Raw genomic sequence first — 20748 nt, forward strand, 5'->3', positions numbered from 1 at the left:
TGAGACCAAGTTTCCAAGTTACTATAATTCTATCCAACACTAATGAAGCAGTTATCCCCAGACACAAGGGTGTGGACCTGAAGTATGCCTAAGCTTCCATGCCCATATATATCCCAATGGGACAAAACCACAGAGCTAACTATAATTTGCAAGAATAAAATTTTCCATGAATCAGTAAAGCCCTGAAAGCTTTCAAAGGCCTTTTCTAGAAGGCGTGATTTCTGAAGCATAGCATTCCAGTAAACTTGGAGAATAGTGACGAAACATTCTAAAGATAAAGCCATGACATTCTGTTTCATCCCTCTGGGGAAAGAATCATCACCCTGCTAACATAATTCAAAGGAGTTATGTATTTAGTCACACTTTCTCCCATTTCTCTGGAGAAGTTTAGATGTGACCTTTCAGTTCTACCCCTGTGTGTGCAGTAGAGGACTAGAATCACAAGGTCTGAATAGAATTAACCAGCACAAGACTCTGCTGTACTGGTTTAGCCACCGTATTAAACTCCAGAAAGCACACTCCCTAACTGGGAGAAGGAAGCAAGAAAAAAAACAAGGCTGGTGAATAGCAACTCACTGGCATTTGGAAAATCAGTTCCATGAAAGGACTGGTTTAAATCAAAGTTCACAGGCTAAATGTAGTCCTATACCTTACTGTAGAAGTTTCCAAGTTCTGCTTTTCCTACTGTAAACCAAAAACAAAGTAGGAGGATGGGGGGGGGGGGGAATGGCCTTATTTCAATTCCTAAATGATTCATTCCATGGGTTTTTACTACCCCGTACATCAGATCTCATTGCTGTTGTGTTTTTCATCTTCCCAAATGCAACAGGAAGGAGAATGAGAAAAAGTTTATTAGATACTCCTCTTCCATCTTTATAGTAGAGGAAACAGGAGCACTCTTGGCCCCCTGCTGAGTTCTCAGTTCCCTTTTCACTTCTCTCCATTGCGAGGGGAAGGAACTGGCCACCATCACCTCAGGTGTCACCTGCATACTCCAAATCTACATCCCCTCCTCAATTCTTCTCAAAGTCCGTGACAACCACTTCTGGTCCCTGCCAGTCCACTGCTGCCACATGGACCTCCCCGCTGAACTCACCAGCACCCTCTCCATTCCAGTGCCTTCATGTCTTTGTTATTCACAGTGACCCAGACAATGCAGCCCAAGCACCCAGTTCTCTGAAGAAGTTGGTCTATGAGTGAAATTTGAAATATCCAGGGGCAAACTGGACTCCATATCATTTAAGCAATCTTTCCATTAGTATTATTCTTCACAAATGGCTTTTGGAAAGAACTGATAAGCAGAGTTCAAGGTTGTAATCTTTGGCAAGAATATGAAGTACAAATATATCATATAGAACAAGGCAGTCATATGCTTTGGCAATCAACATGACCGAGATCCAATATGGTTTTCCACTCTTCCCCCAAATGAATTATCTACTATGATCCAACTGTTTTTTCCTACCACTATCTTAATCATTATATGTAACAGTTTCAAATATTGGTCATTCGAATTACTGTCTCATCATCTATATCACTATTTTACCAGCATCCAAAAGATCTCCATCCAGACTTACAGTACATACCATGTTAAACGTCTATAATTACTTAAATAGTGAAGAAAATAGTTCAACTCCTCAGCCCAATACATAAATCTAAGAAATAAGAATTTAAGAACAGCAATCTTGAGTGCTTTGAAATTCAAATGTTACTATTTTTGCTGCCTTAGTAAATGAACACTTCAAAAATTTCACTTAAAAAAGTTTTTTTTTCTCCTTGTTAATTAACCTAATTCTTCTTTCCCTTGAGAATCTAAAGAGCAGCTGGATTATGAAAGTTGCTGCCACTGGAGTGAAGTTTTGGGTTTGGGTTTGTTTTTGTTAACCATTCTGCCCCAGTAATATTTGTTGGCAAAGACTCTCAAAAACTGGCAAGAGCTATAAATTAGATATCTGAACTATTCTCCCCTATCTATACAAAAGAGCTGTCCAACTTACCAGTACTAAAATGCTTTAATTAGAAAGACTTATGCCTTAGGGGACTAGAAAATTTGCCTCTAGGTCAGATGAACATATGGGTTATAAGTTATAATTATACAAACTAAGGCTTTGGGATCAGATAAATTGAATTAAACCCTAAAGCTAAATGATACATAATATATCCCATATTTGTGTTGGATAGGAAAACAGTAAAATCTGAAAGTTAGGGTAATGACTTAAATGGAATCAGAAAGGCCAAGGTCCATCTTCCAGATTCATTACCAAATACTTAACTGATATTCACTGGCTCAGGAAAAACAGAAAGTCTACTGCATGAACAGATTAGTCCTCTCTATTAGTCTCTCTATTACAACTCTAGAAAGAAGAGTATATAGAATGATAAAGAGATTTATGTAACAGAAAACTGTCCAAAGTTAGATAGATAAATCAATACAAAGATAGATAGAATGCATAAAGACTTATACATTTACTATATACTATTCCTTAGTTGGATGCGTAACTTAAACACAAACTCCCAAATTAAGACGAACATGAGAAAATAAAGGATGATTAATAAGGCCAAAAAGATAAATCAATGTTAGCACTTTACTGCCTAATTCTTTTTTTTTTTTTTTTTTTTTTTTTGGTAACAGACTGTAGGGTATAATGGATTTTTTAAAAAATTATTTCTAGGGCTTCCCTGGTGGTGCAGTGGTTGAGAGTCCGCCTGCCAATGCAGGGTACACGGGTTCGTGCCCCGGTCCAGGAGGATCCCACATGCCGCAGAGCGGCTGGGCCCGTGAGCCATGGCCGCTGAGCCTGCACATCCAGAGCCTGTGCTCCGCAACGGGAGAGGCCACAACAGTGAGAGGCCCGCGTACCACAAAAAAAAAAAAATTATTTCTAGTTGAATTTCAAAAAGACATAGTGAACAAAAGATCAGTACAGAAAAATAAGTCATATTTACCAGTTATATGACTTATCAGAAAGGGAGGAATAATAAAATAAGATGACCGAAAATTATTTTTGTTGCTTTTAGACCTCACCATAATTAATAACCCAAGATCAACAATCTTTTGGAGTATTACTTTAAGAAATTAAATATCCAAAAATCCCTTAAATCACTTAAACAATAAAGTAAAATAAAACCAACCAGAGCATGAATTTTCAATTCAATTAACACAACTGAATTACAGGATTAGCAAGTATCAAAGAAATGAGATCATCCTAAATTTTTAAAATATAGAAAAATATTTACTATAAATGATGGAAATAAATCCAAGTATAATTATTTTAATTTAAATTGAATGCAGGAATTATCTCAAAAAAAAATCCAAGTTGCTGCTTCCCAGATATACCTACAACTACTTTGAGAAAAGGAAAAGGGCATGACTCAAGATACTATTTACTTTCTTCTAATAGAACTTTCATGATATAATTCAGTCTTGAGGTTACAAATGACCTGAGATCCATTAACAAATTGCATTTACCACTTAAAAATTAAAAAGGAGTCTTTCCTGATTTAAAACACATGCACACACAAACAGATCTTAATCTCAGGCACAGCAAAAAAGAAAATGATTACCAAACCAACAAATACTATGAGTTTTAAACTCAATAAACATGAGTATTATAGTAAAAAATTTCACACCAGTTATTTCTTTTTCTGATTTAAAGATACTTTTTACATGTTAATAATTGTTTCAAGAAACTTAATGCCAAATTAATTATATATAGAGATAGATATTCCAAATATTCTTCACACATTCAACCGATACAGAGCTTCTGGAATAATGGCAAAGTCAGGAAGAAAATCTACACTTTTACTGCAAAAGACATAATCTTTACTGGTGCTGAAAAGACATAATCTTTACTGGTGCTTAAATAAAGAGGTAGCTAAAAAGTGCCACCATTTCTCTCAAATGTTATCATTTACATAACACCTTAAAACACACTCTGATTTGGGAAAAAAATTATTCTTCCAAGCAGTTAAGACAGATTAATCTCATCTATTTCATAGTAGCAAAATCTTCCTCAGATATTAATAACAGGCATAATTACTTGATTTTAGCCTTTCATCACCAGAGACAATTGCTACATCACTATGAAAACATGATGAACTCATTTTATTAGTCAAATAGTTGAATTCCATTCAAGTGCACTTAATACAGTACTACACATTATAAATTGATTGAAATTAGAGAGATCTCCAATTGGAAATGGGGTTTAAAAAATACAACTAATGCTGATTTCAAATTATATGTTTCATTGGTGTTCTAATGAAACATACAAAGCAAATGATTTGTTTCCAGCATCTCTGAAAGATTATCTAGTACTTTAATGTATTAAAATAGAAGTGAGAAAATACACCCCTGAAATACAGAATCAGAAGTACAGTTTGAAAAATTGAAACTAATTTGATATGTTTAATTCAGATTATGGTTAAATGGTAAGAGGACAACAGCTCAAGAGTTGATGAAAGTTTTAATTTAGTCACATTTGTTGAAAAAACATAAATGCAGGTGGCTGTAATGTTTACACTGAGTCAGACTTTTTCAAATCTATGTATAATGTAAGTCCTAAAAAATCATAAAGACTTAATTTCTTAAAACACTGCTGACTATTGAGGAAAGTCCAAATGGATTACATCTAAAATGAGGCTGTTCCTTCTCCTTGTGTAAAATACTTTTGGAATTCATAACACAAAAAATATGCACAGGAAGACATTTAGACTTGTCAATCCTTTTTTAAAATTGAGGGATTGCTGCTCTTGAAAATTTTCCCTGTATTTGCTTTGCTTTCTTCAGAGTCTTCCTTTTCTTTCAGGAGCTCTGATATAGATGTGTATCAGCTGTATATGTTAATAATTTATTTGCCTGTTGCCACAAGAGGTGGCTTTGTTAGACAACAGCTTAATCTTTATGTTTTACTTCTGGTAGGATTCTCTAACTTTCGCCTGAAGGGCATCACACGTCTTCTTGGCATCGCCTAGAAGCATGGCTGTGTTAGGTTTGTAGAAGATTGGATTGTCCACTGCAGCGTAGCCAACACCTAAGGTCCTCTTCATAACAATGACCTAAGAACCGAAGATTAAGTGAGATGGTGTATTTAACAGACCTGGCCAGGACTTGTTCGACAAACAAACATTGCTCTGCCCTGACTTTGAACAAAGCAGGTACCACTACTAATTCTTTACTACGAAGACTTAATATACACAAGGAGTAGTTTTAAATGCATGTTTACTCTATATTAACTTTAATTCTTTAAATGTGCCCATACTCTTACATCCATTAGAGAAAAGGTCATGTTAACAATAGTATATCTCCAAGTGATAAGTGATTTTTTTTCTCAGTGCTTTTCTCTATAAAGACTATGTATAACACTTTCTAGTCAGAAAAATAAGCATCTTTCTCTGAATGGGCTAAAGAGAACAAATTTAGTGCATAAGCTTCTACTACCCATCCTAAGACAAATGTAGTTGAGTGGGAAAATGGTATGATTCTTAGTCCATTGCTTTAAAGTAAAGGATATCAGACAGAAAGGATATAAGACAAGAGCCCAAAGAGCAATCTAGTGTGTCACAGAACAGAGCTAATGACTAATAGAATGCTTCCACGAAGGAAAATGAAGGGGTAAGTCCATCCATCTCTAATACTGATGTGTTCTAGACATTTACAATTACACGGATTGTGGATGTTGCTGTCCTGTTGAATATCAAGTCAATTCTTCATGAAATGAAAAGCCTTTCTATGGTCTTTTAGGACTCGCAGTCTATTCAAAAATGGAAGCAGAGCAAATTTATTCATGTTCCATATACCATTAATACAGTAATGTACGCTACAAACTCAAATATTGGTGATCAATGCAACTGTCCATACACACATGAACAAGTGCATGTCATATCTACTCACTCACCACAAATACTATGTTTAAAATTCACACATTTACAATAAAGAGAGACAAATTAAAGGGAAAATATACGTTACGTTATAATGATTCTTAAAATGCAGATATAATTTGAGAGTGGTAAAGAGACTTGCCCACAGTTGGGTTGCCCACAGTCGGGGCAGAGGAAAATTTATGAATGTTTGCATTCTCTACAATCTAGCAATTAGCTTTTTCAGAAGTAATGTGCTGTGAGCAGGGCTTGCTTCCTTCCATGTTATTGTTTGGTTTTCTAAATCACCTTTCTTCTGTACACTCCATAACATACAAATTCCCTTTCAAAAAAATTAAATGAAAAAATGTGCTCATCTTCATATGTGAAGGCGATGATACTGACTGACTGTCCTGGAGGGAAGCCATTTGCTTCACTGAACTCGGCCTGGAATTCAGCCAGACTCATCCCAAAAGCTCACAGGTCCTTTTTCATCTGTAGTTACAGATTGTGTTAATCCATCCAGATAATCTCTTTTAGTTCTAATCGAGATCAGGGCATTCACTCAGTTTCTCTGGTGACCACAGAACAGACAGAAGCTGGATATAGAGAGCTGGACCCTAAATCTACTCTAACTCCTGAGCCTCCTAAAAGGCATCATCATTTCTCATCAAGTGACCAAGGAAAGTTCTGTGTATGTGTTTTAAGAGACCTTTAATTATTAGAATGAAACACAAGTCTGAAACTTTACCTGCTTTGATTTCCAGACCTCGAGGACTGGCATGCCTGCAATAATAGAGTTGGGGTCTTCTTGAGCCGCTGAATTAACAGTGTCATTAGCTCCAATTACAAGGACCAAATCAGTGTCTACATAATAAAAGAAAATATAAAAATTAAAAGGGTCACTTTTGCTTTCAGGCAAATTATGGTGACCTGACTTTATAACAACAACAACAGAAGCTAGTATTTATAGGACAAACACTTGTGCTAGGCACTGTACAAAGAGCTTTATCAGAGAGGTTCAGTAACTTAGCCAATGTCACACAGCTTAAAAGCAATAGGTCCGGCATCTGAACCTGAGCACCCTGACTGGAGCTTGCATTATTATGCTTTCCCTTCCTTCAGTGGATCTACCTAATCTGACTTTAGTAGCTCTTTTATGATCCCAAAATGATCTTGCCAGTAACATTAAAGATCTACATTCCCATAAATGGGTGTTGAATATTGTCAAAAGCTTTTTCTGCATCTATTGAGATGATCATATGGTTTTTCTCCTTTAATTTGTTAATATGGTGTATCACGTTGATTGGTTTGTGTATATTGAAGAATCCTTGCATTCCTGGAATAAATCCCACTTGATCATGGTGTATGATCCTTTTAATGTGTTACTGGATTCTGTTTGCTAGTATTCTGTTGAGGATTTTTGCATCTATGTTCATCAGTGATATTGGTCTGTAGTTTTCTTTCTTTGTGACATGGATAAAGAAGATGTGGCACATATATACAATGGAATATTACTCAGCCATAAAAAGAAATGAAACTGAGTTATTTGTAGTGAGGTGGATGGACCCAGAGTCTGTCATACAGAGTGAAGTAAGTCAGAAAGGGAAAAACAAATACCATACACTAACACGTATATATGAAATCTAAAAAAAAAAAAAAAAAAAATGGTTCTGAAGAACCTAGGGGCAGGACAGGAATAAAGTCGCAGACATAGGGAATGGACTTGAGGACACAGGGAGTGGGAAGGGTAAGCTGGGGTGAGGTGAAAGAGTGGCATGGACATATATACACTACCAAATGTAAAATAGATAGCTAGTGGGAAGCAGCTACATAGCAAAGGGAGATCAGCTCTGTGCTTTGTGACCAACTCGAGGGGTGGGATAGGGAGGGTGGGAGGGAGACACAAGAGGGAGGAGATATGGGGATATATGTATATGTATAGCTGATCCATTTTGTTATACAGCAGAAACTAACACAACATTGTAAAGCAATTATACTCCAATAAAGATGTTAAAAAAAAAAGATCTGCATTCCATTTTCAACTTTTAAAATGACTACTTAATATGCAATTTGATGTCTAAAAGAAAATGGTCTAAGAGTCTGTACTATATTAAAGCTGTGTCCATAATTCCTGGAACTGGCAGGTTTCACACATAATTTAGCAACAGTGAAATCTGAAAGGGGACATAAAATTAAAATGGTCTAAATTCCCTCTTTAAGGATCATAATATAAGGTACCTTAGAACTCTGCCAAAAATGCCATGTGAATCTAGACATACACACAATTTCATTATTTTTCTCTAATAAACAGTACTTTTTAAGTTTACAGTGGATACATGCCAGAGGGAGCTGGTTTAATTTTAACAAACATGATCTTGGGCCAAATGTCATTAGCATTCAACATCTACCCAGTGACAGCCACAAAGTCCAACACCTTATCTAGTGAAGTCCTAGTACTTTAAAGAAAACAGAAAACTACTTACCATGAGTTGGTACAACTGAAAACCAGTAAAATCTCAGACACTGGCAAGAATCAGACACTAAATCATCAGCAGAAGCAATTTTATAAATGAGGAACCTGAGGTTGAGTACCTAGTTCAAGGCCACAAGCAAATGAGACTCAGGACCTGGATTCCAAAGCCAGGTCTGTTCCAAATCCCTCTGCAATGCAGTCCACTGCACTGCCTCCCAAGATTTTCACCATCCTTCAGATCTCCTCAGAGGGAGAAAAGTACCCATGCTGCTTACAAATCTGTTGCACCTTTTTCAGTATTGTCTTTCGCCTATTTAATTTCAACTGCATACTTACTAGGAGCAGGTTACTCTTCATCTGACTAGTAGGTCTTCAGTAATCCCACAATTTATGCCCTAAGACTGGCATCGCTCTATTCATGCTAAGAACACCTAAACTTTACCATTATCCCCATCACTTACCTGGGAAATCATGGTTGATCTCATCCATCTCCAACACAATATCATATGGCACCCCAGCCTCAGCCAGCAGCACATTAAGCTGACCAGGCATCCGGCCTGCAACTGGGTGAATTCCAAACCTAGACACGAAATAAATGAACAGCTGGCCTTACTTGATGGGCCGAAACGTACAGAGACCCCAGTATCACCTCCAAATCTGCACGCTTTGTTCTTGGCACCTCTGCTTCTCCTGGTACTATCTGATCTCTACAAGCAGGAATAGAATCCGTCTAGATATGTGGTCAATCTACAAATAGTAAGGTTTGGAGATTCAAGATCTCAGTATATACAAACTGTAACTCCTCTCAAAAAAGTAAGTGTGACTTTAGAACCTGACTCTTCCATATATATATATATATATATATATATATATATATATATATATATATATTTTTTTTTTTTTTTTTTTTTTTTTTTTTTTGTGTGTGTGTGTGGTACACGGGCCTCTCACTGTTGTGGCCTCTCGCATTGCAGAACACAGGCTCTGGACACACAGGCTCAGCGGCCATGGCTCACGGGCCCAGCCGCTCCACGGCACATGGGATCTTCCCGGACCGGGGCACGAACCCGTGTCCCCTGCATCAGCAGGCAGACTCTCAATCACTGTGCCACCAGGGAAGCCCCTTCCATATATGTTTTAAGTTCAATGAACTCCCAACAACATTAATAATATCACCTTACATTTAATAAACATTATGTTCTCTCATGATACTTGATAATTTTTGAATCTTTTTGAAGTCAGCCTGGAATTAAACGTTTGCCATGAAAAACACTGTCATGCACATAAGTTAAAGGCCTACTTTCAGTGAGTAATATGCAGCATTACTCCACATCACAGAAGAAATGTGATAGTAACATGCTGGAGTGTTTAAAAGGCAGAGTCATACACAAATTACATATCTGCTCTTTTATTAAGGCAAAAGAAACTGAAGCATCAAGCAATTTCGTTCAACCACAGCCATAATGGGATCTCTGAAGTCATGTAATCCAACCTCTTGCCCACAGTACTGATCTCTGTCTCCTCAGCACTGGGCATAGTCCCTGGCACACAGGAACGACCAAATAAAAAGTGAGTGAGTGAGTGAATGAATGGATGAATCCAGTGAAGAAATGCATTTTATACTACCTCTAGGCAGGGATCCATCCAACCTCAGCTTAAATACCTTCAGTGACCAGAAACTAACTCCATTCTAGCTCTATTCCATTACTAGAAAATCCCAATAACTATATATATATATATATATATATATATATATATCATATCACACACACACACGCTCATTATATTAAACCAAAAAGAACCTCCAACGCATTGCTTTCCAAGGTCTGCAGTTTGAGGGTCTACTCCCTCTTTCACATGTGGATTCCTCTGAGCTAACCTAGGATGCCTATTAAGCAAAACATCTTTAATTCTTTCAACTGTTGTTCAATGACTGACAGGACTTCTAGACTCACTGCTGTCCTAGTCACCTGTTCCTATATTGTCACTGTCCAGCTCAAACCTCAGTCCCCCACCGTAAATACAATACACTGGATGTGATCTAGATGCACAAGGCACAGCAAGGAAGTCATACCCTCAGGCCCCTTTCAGAAGCCTAAGTGTGTAACAGCTCCCATACCACACTGCTGGTTTTTATCACTAACAGTTATTTAAGATGCCCTATTGGAACTCTACTCAGTGCTCTGTGGTGACCTAATTGGGAAAGAAATCCAAGGAAGAGGGGATATATGTATACGTGTGGCTGACTCACTTTGCGGTACAGCAGAAACTAACACACCACTGTAAAGCAGTTGTATTCCAAAAAAAAAAAAAGATGCCCTGTTACTTTTCACAGGAGCTGCTGCCAAGCCAGGCGTCCCCACTCGTAACACAGTCCCTGTTAGGAACAGATTAAAAAAGCATAGGAATTGACCCCTCCCAAAAGCAGACCTGAAAAGAGCTATAAAATGGCTATTTGTATTGTCCAAATAACTGATATATGGTTTGCTACATCTTTAAATGAAGATAACAAAGATAATCTGATAATGAAGAGCCTGAATTACTGGGGAGCTCGTAATTGGAAAACAAGATATCAAATGATAGGTTCTCTTTAATCAATTTTATTTTTTTAATTTATTTTTGGCCGCATTGGGTCTTCATCACTACGTGTGGGCTTTCTCTAGTTGCGGCAAGCTGGGGCTACTACTCTTCATTGCAGTGCGCGGGCTTCTCATTGCAGTGGGTACTCGTTGCGGAGCACGGGCTCTAGGCACAAGGGCTTCAGTAAATGCAGCACATGGGCTCAGTAGTTGCGGCACGCAGGCCCTAGAGAGCGCAGGCTTCAGTAGCTGTGGTGCCTGGGCTCAGTAGTTGCGGCTCGCAGGCTCTAGAGTGCAGGCTCAGTAGTTGTGGTGCACAGGCTTAGTTGCTCCACGGCATGTGGGATCTTCCTGGACCAGGGATCAAACCCATGTCCCTTGCACTGGTAGGCGGATTCTTAACCACTGCACCATCAGGGAAGTCCCTCAAATTCTCTTTTATATAATCTTCATTCTGGGACCACTGAAAGTTCCTAAATAATCAACTTATGTTTAAAAAAACAGAAACTCAGGGCTAAAAGGAAACAAAACAGTTATCTCTAGGTGGTTGTACAACAGATTATCATTTTACTTCTCCTCTATTTAAAAATGTTTTCCAAATTTTCTATGAGAATGAACAATTTTATGGTGGGAAAAAATTAACTTCATTTAAAATAAATTAATACTTCATGCTTTTATATTGTGATATAATTTACAAATTTCTTATATATTGTTTCATTCTATCCCTAATCATCTTTAATAATCTCCATCAAGAATTAGAATTTAGAGCACCTGATTCAAACCCAGGACTTAGTTAAGTAAACTGGGCTTTAGAGCTACATTCCTGTACCTTAAAAAAAGAAGAGAGCAAGAATATATATCAGAGGCGCTGCCGGCATATATTTTGGCATAATGACTAATACTGACTCTTTGAGATGTGCTATACAATTTGCACAACTTTTTTAGTATAGCTAACCTGTAAGTTGAACTCGGGTCTTTCTGCCTCAAGAGTCTTTTCACAACTATACAATATAGGCAGTATAGTCAAGCATTTAAGAGGTATTTTTGTTTAGTTAGTAGCTCAAGTTAACTAGTTACATGACATTCAGTAAGTTACTTAATAGCCCCCTCTCTCTCAATTTTCCCATAGAGTACTAACCAGCTGTTATTACAAGCCCACATCATGCCAAGGGCTATATTAAACTCTGTAGAAGAGGTTTGAGAAATACCTATTTATCTCTGCTTGAATGGGTGAAATAAGGAGTTCTAAGAATCCAATTTACAGTGTTGAGAAAAACTGAGCACCCAGAAAGTTTCAAACAATACTATAAGCTATAACTTTTTTTAATTTAATTAAGTATTTGCATGGACATAGGAGGAAAAAATGTCTCTTAGTACACAAAGTACCTGCAACAATGCAAAACATTTACCAGCACCTCTTAAATGCTGGGGAAGTAGGTTCTGAAAAATTACTAGGGGTAGGAGGTAGAATGAACTGTATAGAATGGACTATTAATAATCTAAGACTTTTAAAAATTTTTTATTGGAGCATAGTTGATTTACAATGTTGCGTTAGTTTCTGCTGTACAGCAAAGTGAATCAGCTATACATATATATCTCCACTCTTTTTTATTTTTTTATTTATTTATATTTATTTTTGGCTGTGTTGGGTCTTCGTTGCTGCGTGCAGGCTTTCTCTAGTTGCGGTGCACGGGCTTCTCATTGCGGTAGTTTCTCTTGTGGAGCACAGGCTCTAGGTGTGTGTGCTTCAGTAATTGTGGCACACAGGCTCCGCAGTTGTGGTTCATGGGCTCTAGAGCACAGGCTCAGTAGTTCTGGCGCACAGGCTTAGCTGCTCCACAGCATGTGGGATCTTCCTGGACCAGGGCTCGAACCTGTGTCCCCTGCACTGGCAGGCAGATTCTTAACCACTGCACCACCAGGGAAGTCCCTCCACTCTTTTTTAGATTCTTTCCCCAAACAGGCCATTACAGAGTACTGAATAGAGTTCCCTGTGCTATACAGTAGGTCCTTATTAGTTACCTATTTTCTATATAGTGGTGTGTATATGTAAGACTCTTTTAAAGGGCATTTATCATCTCTTCCCTCAGTGGGCTACCTAGAGTTTTTTTTTTTATTGAAGTAGAGTTGATTTACTACTTTATTTTGGTGAGAATAAAATTAATAAATAAATAAAATTAATCATTTTTTGGAAATGTAACAGTTCAACAGTTGAGTAAAAATTTTTAAATGTTCTCTAAAAACAAGATTGTTTTTTTTTTAGCTAGACATTGCTATCCTAATGTCATTGTCTGTTCCAAACCAGGGTTTTTAATCACTCCTGAAAACAAAAGAAAAGAGGCAAAATACTGACAATTCATGTTCCTACTCTTCATGTAGTAACACAAACTATATTCAGCACCACTGCAGCTATTTTCAAACTGCCTCAGAGAAAGCATTTCCAAAATGTTACACAGACTCTTGGGTTGAGATGTCTACTTGAAAATTTTAATACCTTTACAATGGCAATAAGATAAAACATTTGAAAAAAAAATTTCTCCAGGCACCCAACTATATGCTCATTAAATGGGAGTTATTAATACTAACCCTCAATCCTGAACATGAATGTCATTTTAATATTTTAACAATAATATAGAATTTTAAGCATGAATATAAAAAATAGAGAGAAAAATGCAGTATATCGAAATAACCAAAATATACTCCTAAGCCTGCTGATTGAATGAATGTAGAAAAAGAAAATGCATGATGAACGAAGTTTCAGAGGTGCTTGATTTTGTAAACAAGCATCACAGTCTCCAGTTCAGGACTTTTAAACCTTTCTTCAATGATTGGGAGGGATGAACAATCCCTTAGGTTCACAGGAAATAACAGAAGCAGTAAGAAAAAGACAATAACAGACTCAGAGAAGGTAAAGGTCACTTATATGTAATAAACAATTGAATTTTAAAAAAGAGGAAAGACTGAATTTGTGTAATCCTTACAAAAAGTGAGAAAGAAGGCAGAGCACAAAGCAAAATAAATGTGCATGAAAGAATGACACGGACATGTGTCTTTAAAGGCATGTATGACACTAAGGTGTATAAAGAAAGTAATTTGGACATCAAAATAAATAAGGATAGTCATGGATTATAACCCACTGTGGAAAGTGGGAATTCATGAGTCAAGACCGATAACAGATTCATAAGTCAATAAGGAAAGGAAGAAAGGAAGGAAGGGTGGGAACACTCTCCCCTATAGTGGTAGGCTATCAACTGATAAATGTAGTGGGGTTATAAAACCACCATTTTGCCACCATCATAATAAAGTCTGGTTCAGATAAAAATCATCAGCAGCACATGCTCAATCTAAGGAGTAAAGCTTGAATGAGGAGCAGGATTTTGCAAGGTCTTTAAGAGAGCTCAACAGAGAAAGAAAAAAAAAATCAGTAAAGACTTTCAGTGCTTTCTCTGACAGCTACTTTATTGAAATTGATCAATAATAAGTAGTTGTCAGAACATCTGGATACTTTGCTCAATGGGCATTTGGTTAAGTGGGAAGAGCCTGTATTTCTTTTTCTCCCCAGCTAATAGTTCCTTATAATACCTAATAAAATAAATTATCAAGATTAACAAACCAAATCTCAGCCAAGAAGAACTTAAATTGAAATTAATTTATTATGTATTTTAAGGCACTGTTTGGTATACACAAAATATTTGGTGTACAGAATATTTTAACTTTATGTTCTTTAAATATCAAGTGGGAGCAACAGCCAGCTCTACCCACCACGAGTCCCTCCCATCAGGAAACTGGCACAAGCCTCTTAGAGAGCCTCATACACCAGAGGGCAGAGAGCAGAAGCAAGAAGAACTACAATCCTGCAGCCTGCGGAACAAAAACCACATTCACAGAAAGATAGACAAGATGAAAAGGCAGAGGGCTATGTACCAGATGAAGGAATAAGATAAAACCCCAGAAAAACAACTGAATGAAGCAGAGAGAGGCAACCTTCCAGAAAAAGAATTCAGAATAATGATAGTGAAGATGATCCAGGACCTTGGAAAAAGAATGGAGGCAAAGATCAAGAAGATGCAAGAAATGTTTAACAAAGACCTAGAAGAATTAAAGAACAAGCAAACAGAGATGAACAATACAATAACTGAAATGCAAACTACACTAGAAGGAGTCAATAGCAGAATAACTGAGGCAGAAGAACGGATAAGTGACCTGGAAGGCAGAATGGTGGAATTCACTGCTGTGGAACAGAATAAAGAAAAAAGAAAGAAAAGAAATGAAGACAGCCTAAGAAACCTCTGGGACAACATTAAACGCAACAACATTTGCATTATGGGGGTCCCAGAAGGAGAAGAGAGACAGAAAGGACCTGAGAAAATATTTGAAGAGATTATAATCGAAAACTTTCCTAACACGGGAAAGGAACTAGCCACCCAAGTCCAGGAAGTGCAGAGTCCCATACAGGATAAACCCAAGGAGAAACATGCCGAGACACATGGTCATCAAATTGGCAAAAATTAAAGACAAAGAAAAATTATTGAAAGCAGCAAGGGAAAAATGACAAATAACATACAAGGGAACTCCCATAAGGTTAACAGCTGATTTCTCAGCAGAAACTCTACAGGCCAGAAGGGAGTGGCAGGACGTATTTAAAGTGATGAAAGGGAAGAAGCTACAACCAAGATTACTCTACCCAGCAAGGATCTCATTCAGATTCGAGGGAGAGATCAAAAGCTTTACAGACAAGCAAAAGCTAAGAGAATTCAACACCACCAAACCAGCTCTACAACAAATGCTAAAGGAACTTCTCTAAGTGGGAAACACAAGAGAAGAAAAGGACCTACAAAAACAAACACAAAACAATTAAATATCAAGTGGAAGAACTAAAGGCACAAAGAATGTGCCCCATCAAAGGCAGAGATTCTATAATTAAATTCAGGGACCCTCATGTGTCATTATTTTTTAATAATGATGAAACAAAATAATTTCCAAAAGAACACATCTTAAAGTCAAAAATTTTAGTTTGAAAAGGTCATTTCATTTTATGGAGGTTCTTAGTGACATAGTTAACATATCAAATTGCATTAATCAGCTGATTTGTCTTCAAAGTTAATGCCAATCTGTATTTCAACTGTCAATTTCAAGTCAACATTCAAAATTAATGCAGGGTTGTTTTCGCACATCAGGAAAAGGTACTCTATCTTCTACCACTGACTAGATCCAATGATAAAACTAAACAACTAGATTTAGTTCAGGGAGTTGCAGCTTAAAAGGATCAGAGGGCACTTGGATAAGGTTCAAGAGAAACACAAAATACCTAACAACTTAGAAAATAACATGCTCTAAGTGAAAAAAGATAAACTGGCTACAAAAAAAAGGCAAAACTGATTTTCAAGCAGACCAAATAAAACAGAAGTTGACCAAATATTCCTCATTTTCATTAAACAGAAGAAAAGAAAATAGTCTTCAAATGCAAAAGAAAGAGTTGCAATTAACTTAAAAAAATACTTTCTGTCAACAATTAGAACAAATTTCCTAGTTAGGGAAAGTTTCAGGCTTCTTTTCTGTGGATGAGGCAGAGACAGAGGTTCATTAATCTGAGCTGACATACAAACCACCAATTCAGTACAAAATGGATTCAAGGGGATTTCACAAATACATGTAAAGGATGGTTGGCTGGCAGTGGACATAGTCACGGCAGTTAGGATAGCTGAGACAGCTCTTCATTCATGGGAGGAGGAGGAGGGATAAAAACTACTAGTAAGAGAGAGCAGCAGCTTTGGTGGAACTGAGGATTCTGCAAGACATTGCTCTACCTCAGTCCTATACTAACTGCAATGAATGTGCTCTTTTGAGATCTTCATAGTAAATCTTGGACACCAAAAATTTCCCCTAGGGCTTCCCTGGTGGCGCAGTGGTTGGGAGTCCACCTGCCGTTGCAGGGGACACGGGTTCGTGCCCCGGTCTGGGAAGATCCCACATGCCGCGGAGCGGCTGGGCCCGTAAGCCATGGCCGCTGAACCTGTGCGTTCGGAGCCTGTGCTCCGCAACAGGAGAGGCCACAACAGTGAGAGGCCTGCATACCGCAAAAAATAAATAAATAAATAAAATTTAAAAAAAAATTTTTCTCTTAATCTCCCAATCCTTCTGAGCATCAACAAGTGCTTCCTGTTTCCCCCAGGTCCCTTCCTCTCCCCAAAACCTGATGGGTGAGGCTTAAGAAAGACTAAGAGTCACTGTGCTACATGACATTTAAGGTCTGTACTAGCTTCCTATTGCTGATATAGCAAATCACCACAATTTTAGTAGCTTAAAACAACACAAATGGATTATAGAGGTCTGACATCCAAAATCAGTTTCTCTGTGCTAAAAATCAAGGTGTTGGCAGGGCTGCATTTCTCTTAGAGGCTCTATGAGAAAATCCGTCCCTTGCCTTTTCCAGCTTCTGGAGGCCCCCATTCCATGGCTTGAGGCTACATCACTCTGACTTCTGCTTCCATTGTCACACATCCTTCTCTGATTCTGACCCTCCTTCCTCGCTCTTGTAAGAACCCTAGTGATTATGTGGGCCAACCCAAATAATTCAGAATCCTCTCTCCAGCTCAGAATCTTCACTGAATCTACAAAGTTTCTTTTGCCATATAAGGTAATATATTCACAGGTTTGGGGGCTTCGGAGGTGGGTATCTTAGGGGCCATTATTCAGCCTACCACAAACTCCCTTTCCAGTCCTAAAATTCCATGAACCAGAGATTCTAATTTAGCTGAGTAAACCAATACACACTTTGTGATTTACTTTTGTATTTCAATTCTGTATCCCTCCTTGATTCCAGTAATTTAAAAAAAATTTTAATTTACTTATTTGTTTTTAATACTGCCTTTGCTTATCTTTAAATTGATCCATCTGGCAATCATCTTTATGCTTTAACTGAGGTATCTTGGTCCAAATTAGAAATTAAAGACCTCCAAATGTATTTGTTATTATTGTAATATTTGATTAGCTGCAGACGGCATAAAGACAATGTTTCTGTTGAGCTGGTTGTGAAGGGTAAACAATCATAAAGCTAACTAACATGTTATGCTGAATATCCCAAAGGACAGATCACTTTATATCTGTTTGCATAATAATTTGTTATAGTAAACTTTAAGAATCTAAAGTTGGAAAGAAACACATGCCAGGCTATTATTACAAGAGAATGCCAATGTTTTGAGAGAAATGACAGAACACACTAAATTTGTAGAAATATATATGTGCAGGCTGATGAGTCAGTGTGAATTTACAACAATTCTGGCCCATGCAACTGGCTAATCTTCAAAGTATGGATTAAAGTTAATTATATCAGACATTGGTTGCCCATGACCAGCAATTTCCAGGAACTAAGGGCCAAAGCTCATCACATTCCATCATCACATGAAGAATATCCAGAATTCCAAAATGCAAAGCATACCAGCCTTTTGGTTCTTCCCTATGAACCATGAAAATTATCTTTATTGTACACATGCTTAACAAAACAGGATCAGCTGTCCTTGTCCATAACGTAATTCTACAGAAGGGGAATAACTACTAAAACGCGATCACAGAAAAATCTTCCATGCTCCCAGAAGTCTTTCTTTATGCTCCTCCTCCTTACGATGCACTGCAGCATAGTAACTGGCTGAAGACTGTGCTCTCCAAACTGGGAGAAACTTGAGAATAGGAACTGTGTCTTATTTATCAGTTCCCACAGTACCTGGCACTCTTTTAGAGTGACTCAAATAAAGGGAGGGAAGGAAAGGTTTTTTGGGGTTTTTTTTATTATTATTATTTTATTTTATTTATTTATTTTTTTTGCGGTACGCGGGCCTCTCACTGTTGCGGCCTCTCCCGTTGCGGAGCACAGGCTCCAGACACGCAGGCTCAGTGGCCATGTCTCAGGGGCCCAGCCGCTTCACGGCATGTGGGATCCTCCCGGACCGGGGCACGAACCCGTGTCCCCTGCATCGGCAGGCGGACTCTCAACCACTGTGCCACCAGGGAAGCCCGGAAAGGGTTTTAAGGAACATAGTGTGCCCAATAAAGTACACTGACTCACACTTTCTATTATCTCTTTTTAGAGAAAGATTTCAGGGAAGTAGTAAAGAGTAGCCGTTAAAAGTTCTCAAGTGCCACTGCCTGCATTCAAAACATTTGGACAATTTGCCTGTGTGCCTCACTTTCCTCATGTGTACAATGGGATTCATAAGAAAGCCTCTTCAGAGGATTATTGTGAGATTTAAGGGAGACAGTTCATGTAAAGAGCTTTTTATACTTTAGACCAATGCCTGACATACATAAGCCCTTAATAAATGTAACCTGAAACTATAATAGTCTATTGAAATACATTTTGTGATATAAATGCTCATCTGTATTGTTCAAATAAATGCACATTTTTAATGATCATTTACATTAAAAAAAACACAAATTTTTACACTAAAACAAATGTGGTTTGTTATCAACATTTCTGAATTAATTTTCTAATATTTACCTTGAAATCCCAGTAAGTATCAATATGGTCCAATGAAAGCCAGAAATTCTTTGTACTTGCAACTACACAAAAAACTAGAGAAATTATACAGTCAATATAGACTGAGGCCAATAATTGCCACAGTGCACACACTGGCAACTTGGTCGTAGTTAATATTCAAGTGTCGAACAGTGTCAAATTTCAAAAGGCCACATTTAACCCTTCTATAGATACTATTAAGGCAAAAAAGTACTGTTTCCTAGATTGGTTCAAGAAGGCGGAGTAGAAGAACGTGCACTCACTCCCTCTTGTGAGAGCACCAGAATCACAACTAACTGCTGAACACTCATCAACAGGAAGACACTGGAACTCACCAAAAAAGACACCCCACATCCAAAGACAAAGGAGAAGCTGCAGTGAGATAGTAGGAAGGGCACAATTACAATAAAATCATACCCCATAACTGCTGGGTGGGTGACTCACAAACTGGAGAACACTTATAACACAGAAGTCCACCACTGAAGGTTCTGAGCCCCACATCAGGCTTCTCAACCTGGGAGTCCAGCAACAGGAGGAGGAATTTCCAGAGAATCAGCCTTTGAAGGCTAGCAGTCTTTGACTGCAGGACTTCGACAGGACTGGGGGAAAAAGAGACTCCACTCTTGGAGGGCACACACAAAGTAGTGTGCACATCAGGACCCAGGGGAAGGAGCATTGACCCCAGGGGAGACTGAACCAGACCTACCTGCTAGTGTTGGAGGGTCTCCTGCAGAGGCAGAGGGTGGCTGTGGCTCACCGCGGGACAAGGACACTGACAACAGAAGTTCTGGGAAGTACTCAGCGTGGGCCCTCCCAGAGTCTACCATTAGCCCCACCAGAGAGATGGTAGGCACCAGCGCTGGGTTGCCTCAGGCCAAACAACCAATAGGGAGGGAACCCAGCCCCACCCATCAGCAGTCAATCGGATTAAAGTTTTACTGAGCTCTGCCCACCAGAGCAACACCCAGCTCTACCCAGCACCAGTCCCTCCCATCAAGAGGCTTGCACAAGCCTCTAAGATAGCCTCATCCACCAGAGGGCAGACAGCAGAAGCAAGAACTACCATCCTGCAGCCTGTGAAACGAAAACCACATTCACAGGAAGATAGACAAGATGAAAAGGCAGAGGACTATGTACCAAATGAAGGAATAAGATAAAACCGCAGAAAAACAACTAAATGAAGTGGAGATAGGTAACCTTCCAGAAAAAGAATTCAGAATAATGATAGTGAAGATGATCCAGGCCCTTGGAAAAAGAATGGAGGCAAAGATCGAGAAGATGCAAGAAATGTTTAACAAAGACCTAGAAGAATTAAAGAACAAGCAAAC

At 38.2% G+C, this 20748-nt stretch overlaps 1 protein-coding gene across 5 annotated transcripts in view; it reads right to left on the minus strand.

The window, feature by feature from the left end:
• Positions 1 to 3375: 3375 nt before the first annotated feature.
• NNT (nicotinamide nucleotide transhydrogenase) overlaps positions 3376 to 20748 on the minus strand; it is a 97564-nt gene continuing 80191 nt past the window's right edge. For all 5 annotated transcript variants that reach the window (XM_082622349.1, XM_082622347.1, XM_082622346.1 and 2 more), the window contains 3 exons: positions 8791 to 8909; positions 6605 to 6720; positions 3376 to 5052 (listed from right to left, as the gene is read on the minus strand). In XM_082622349.1, the coding sequence (XP_082478475.1) occupies positions 4903 to 5052; positions 6605 to 6720; positions 8791 to 8909 (385 nt within the window). In that variant the 3' untranslated portion in view covers positions 3376 to 4902. The remainder of the gene's footprint in view (positions 5053 to 6604; positions 6721 to 8790; positions 8910 to 20748) is intronic.

This window comes from Mesoplodon mirus, assembly GCF_964341445.2.
Source record: "Mesoplodon mirus genome assembly, chromosome: 5".
Lineage (NCBI taxonomy): Eukaryota > Metazoa > Chordata > Mammalia > Artiodactyla > Ziphiidae > Mesoplodon > Mesoplodon mirus.